The sequence below is a fragment of the Bombina bombina genome, chromosome 6 (assembly GCF_027579735.1).
Source record: "Bombina bombina isolate aBomBom1 chromosome 6, aBomBom1.pri, whole genome shotgun sequence".
NCBI lineage: Eukaryota > Metazoa > Chordata > Amphibia > Anura > Bombinatoridae > Bombina > Bombina bombina.
This window is the reverse complement of record NC_069504.1, coordinates 4,773,122-4,778,121: the sequence shown is the minus strand read 5'-3', so window position 1 is coordinate 4,778,121 and position 5,000 is coordinate 4,773,122. Positions and strand designations below refer to the sequence as shown.

Genomic DNA, 5,000 nt, shown 5'->3' with positions numbered 1-5,000 from the left:
TAAGATGGAAGGAGTACCAGGGACCAAAGTGAATGGAGATGGATTATTCTAAGCTAAAGAGACAAACGTTAAAGGAACTGCTAGAAGCCAGGGGAAAGATAGGCAGCAGCAAACCCAAGGCTATATTAATTGCTGAGCTGATGGAGGGAGACAGAGCTCGCAGCGCTACGCCTCCAGCAGCCATGGAGGAGACCCTATACCAGAGGGAAATGAGGACCAGGCTGGAATTTTTACCCCAACCTGTACCACGGGATATGCTATCCGTGGTAATGGCAGATGTGCAGGAGTACGTGATGGCACACAGTCCGCGGAATGCATCCTCCCGAGCAGAATCCATTTTGGACGCACTCAGCAACCCAGTAAGACCCAAAATCCCATACCATGCATTTAAAATGTTTTGTGAGGAGAAGGATGAGATCGATGGGTATTTACAGGATTTTGAGAGACTGTGTGAGTTACATGATTTGGAACAGTCCGTATGGGTGCCGGTGCTAGCAGGCAAGCTAGCCGGTAGAGCAGCGGAAGCGTATCGCGCTGTACCCAGGGAGGACAGCAAGGATTACGCTAAAGTGAAGAGAGCGATCTTGGAAAGATATGCCATTACCTCAGAGGCATACCGGCGCAAGTTTAGAGGCCTGTGCAAGCCAGAAAGAGATTCACATGCAGAGTGGGCCCACAAGCTGGATCAAGCATCTCAAGGGTGGATACAGGCCAGCCAAGCTACCACCATGGAAGAATTGCGACAACTGATGCTGTTGGAGCAATTCTTTAACGGCTTGTCCCCAGAAGCCCAAGAATGGGTGAGAGATCGAAAACCCCTCACCTTAACCGAAGCAGCCAGATTAGCAGACCAGCATTTTGATGCCAGGAGGCACCATGGACTACAGCCTAACAACGGACGGGCGAATATACAATGCCACACCTGCAAGCAGTGGGGACATATGGCACGTGAGTGCACCCAAAATCGGAGCAGACAAGCTTGGAACCAGGTCAGACAGAACCAGGCCCCAAGGGCGGCTGCTCACCATTACCAAACGGAGCCAGACGCTCATGAGGTGTTGAGCACCCAAGCCGAGGAACCCCTGGGAATTCTGCATGAGGTGATGTCGGTCCGGGCCGCCGATAACTGGCAACATCCCCGCCAGCTGGGGACCGTAGAGGGGAAGGAGGTCCAGGGACTTCGGGATTCGGGAGCTACTTTAACCCTGATAGCTCCCCATTTGGTGCCGGATACAGTACACACGGGCGGATCCGTGGCAGTACGAGGGGCAGGGGGAGCGGTATACCGATTGCCCACTGCTAGAGTGGAGTACAGACCCCCAGTCACCCCAGCAGCTGCCAGTTACCAGCCCCCGGCGCACCGCTATACCACACGGCCTCCGGCCACGAACTACCCTCAGAGAGCCCAGTTCAATTCGCGGGGCTACTCACAACCTATTCGGTGCTTTGGATGTAAGCGACTAGGGCACAAAAGACCAGAGTGTCCCCTAAACGCAGCAAATCAAGCACAGTCCTGGAGAAGACCCGCCGGCGGAATCCCACATAATCCTCAGCCTGCGGCCCGCTACGTAGAGGCGCCAGAATGCTGGGGCAGCCTACATGAAGCAGACCCCGTGCAAGCTGCCCACCGGAATAACCGGCAGCGGGTTAAAGTGAATGGGAAGGAGGTCAGTGGTCTACGGGATACTGGTGCTACCATGACCTTGCTTCAAGAGAACTTGGTGTCTGAGAAACAGCACACTGGAGACACTATGGCTGTGAGGGTAGCAGGGGGCACTGTGTTCCGCCTACCTGTTGCCAGGGTACATTTGGATTGGGGAGTGGGCGCTAGACTTGTGAATGTGGGGGTCAAGAAGGACTTACCTGCTGATGTTCTCCTTGGAAATGACTTGGCCCCCCTTGTTTCTGCCTATGCTCCCATGGATCCCGCTGATGTTAACCCTGTGACTACCCAAGCCCAGTCCCTCCGGGAAGAGACGCTTCCATGTTTGGAGTGGGGGCAGTACTGAGCCAAGTTGGAGCAGATGGCGGAGAACACCCCGTAGCTTACTTGAGCCGAAAGTTGTTGCCCCGGACATCCCCAAGCCGATCCGTTGGGATCAGACTGTGTATGCCGGCTTGGTTCTGGGGGAGCATTGTGGCAAACCTAGCCACTTCTGGACTATAACGTAAGAAAGGTTGTCTATAGGCTGTATATTGTGCTATGTAGATGTGACAGACCCTTCTGTCAGCACTGAAGGAGTTAACTGTGTTCAGCTTTAGCCTCAGCTATTGTGCACTGTCATTAATGTTATTGATAAACAGTCCATTGTTTAATCACCCTCAGAGAGCAAATGCTTAGGTGATAAGAAAAGCCAAATGTGTCTTGTGTTTAAATTGTTATCAGCTTAAGCAAGGTAAATCTATTGTATCATGTCAAGGGCGTGTTCCCTCCATCTAATGTACAACATTCTTTCAACCCCCCCCCCCCCGATCTGGGGGGGTCAAACCTGCATAAATACTAGGCATAGCCTTTTAATAAATGTCATTCTGTTTTAAACCTGAAAACTGGTTGGTTGTGAATTGCTGATTCCCTATGCAGGACTTTGTTCCCTGATGTTAACCCTTGGTATCCTGTTGGTACCGTTACATATATATCTATATATTTAAAAAAAACACACACACACACATATACACACACACACTTGTATGCATGTGTGTATAGATGTATACTTCATACAGAGTAGGAAAAAACTGATATTTTCAAAGTGAATATAAATGTTTTGTGTTACTTACCATCACCATTAATATCAATCCTCTCAAACACTCGGTTAGTGAATTCCTCTGCACTTGTATCATGATCACATCCGTTAATTGCTCTCACTGCCTAGATGGGGTAATATAGGAACATTTTGTAAATAATATAGCACATTAAACTCTGTGATGTGCAATATAACCATCTGTATAGCTCATGTAACCCTCTGTATAGCTCATGTGACCCTCTGTATAGCTCATGTGACCCTCTGTATAGCTCATGTGACCCTCTGAATAGCTCATGTGACCCTCTGTATAGCTCATGTGACCCTCTGTATAGCTCATGTGACCCTCTGTATAGCTCATGTGACCTTCTGTATAGCTCATGTAACCCTCTGTATAGCTCATGTGACCCTCTGTATAGCTCATGTGACCCTCTGTATAGCTCATGTAACCCTCTGTATAGCTCATGTAACCCTCTGTATAGCTCATGTGACCTTCTGTATAGCTCATGTGACCCTCTGTATAGCTCATGTGACCCTCTGTATAGCTCATGTGACCCTCTGTATAGCTCATGTAACCCTCTGTATAGCTCATGTGACCCTCTGTATAGCTCATGTGACCCTCTGTATAGCTCATGTGACCTTCTGTATAGCTCATGTGACCCTCTGTATAGCTCATGTGACCCTCTGTATAGCTCATGTGACCCTCTGTATAGCTCATGTAACCCTCTGTATAGCTCATGTGACCTTCTGTATAGCTCATGTAACCCTCTGTATAGCTCATGTGACCCTCTGTATAGCTCATGTGACCCTCTGTATAGCTCATGTAACCCTCTGTATAGCTCATGTGACCTTCTGTATAGCTCATGTAACCCTCTGTATAGCTCATGTGACCCTCTGTATAGCTCATGTGACCCTCTGTATAGCTCATGTGACCCTCTGTATAGCTCATGTAACCCTCTGTATAGCTCATCTAACCCTCTGTATAGCTCATCTAACCCTCTGTATAGCCCATGTGACCCTTTGTATAGCTCATGTGACCCTCTGTATAGCTCATGTAACCCTCTGTATAGCTCATGTAAGCCTCTGTATAGCTCATGTGACCTTCTATATAGCTCATGTAACCCTCTGTATAGCTCATGTGACCCTCTGTATAGCTCATGTGACCCTCTGTATAGCTCATGTAACCCTCTGTATAGCTCATGTGACCCTCTGTATAGCTCATGTGACCCTCTGTATAGCTCATGTAACCCTCTGTATAGCTCATGTGACCTTCTGTATAGCTCATGTAACCCTCTGTATAGCTCATGTGACCCTCTGTATAGCTCATGTAACACCTCTGTATAGCTCATGTGACCCTCTGTATAGCTCATGTGACCCTCTGTATAGCTCATGTGACCCTCTGTATAGCTCATGTGAACCTCTGTATAGCTCATGTGACCTTCTGTATAGCTCATGTGACCCTCTGTATAGCTCATGTGACCCTCTGTATAGCTCATGTGACCCTCTGTATAGCTCATGTGACCTTCTGTATAGCTCATGTGACCCTCTGTATAGCTCATGTGACCCTCTGTATAGCTCATGTGACCCTCTGTATAGCTCATGTAACCCTCTGTATAGCTCATGTGACCATCTGTATAGCTCATGTGACCCTCTGTAAAGCTCATGTAACCCTCTGTATAGCTCATGTAACCCTCTGTATAGCTCATGTGACCTTCTATATAGCTCATGTAACCCTCTGTATAGCTCATGTGACCCTCTGTATAGCTCATGTAACCCTCTGTATAGCCCATGTGACCCTCTGTATAGCTCATGTGACCCTCTGTATAGCTCATGTGACCTTCTGTATAGCTCATTTGACCCTCTGTATAGCTCATGTGACCCTTTGTATAGCTCATGTGACCCTCTGTTTAGCTCATGTGACCCTCTGTATAGCTCATGTGACCCTCTATATAGCTCATCTAACCCTCTGTATAGCTCATCTAACCCTCTGTATAGCTCATGTGACCCTCTGTATAGCTCATCTAACCCTCTGTATAGCTCATCTAACCCTCTGTATAGCTCATGTAACCCTCTGTATAGCTCATGTGACCCTCTGTATAGCTCATGTGACCATCTGTATAGCTCATGTGACCATCTGTATAGCTCATGTGACCCTCTGTATAGCTCATGTGACCCTCTGTATAGCTCATGTGACCCTCTGTATAGCTCATGTGACCCTCTGTATAGCTCATGTAACCCTCTGTATAGCTGATGTAACCCCCT

General features: G+C 48.1%; 1 protein-coding gene across 1 annotated transcript in view; it reads right to left on the bottom strand.

The window, feature by feature from the left end:
• LOC128662518 (guanylyl cyclase-activating protein 1-like) overlaps positions 1–5,000 on the bottom strand; it is a 200,693-nt gene that overhangs the window by 42,084 nt on the left and 153,609 nt on the right. Inside the window, exon 3 of the mRNA XM_053716298.1 lies at positions 2,776–2,866. Within this exon, the coding sequence (XP_053572273.1) occupies positions 2,776–2,866 (91 nt within the window). The remainder of the gene's footprint in view (positions 1–2,775; positions 2,867–5,000) is intronic.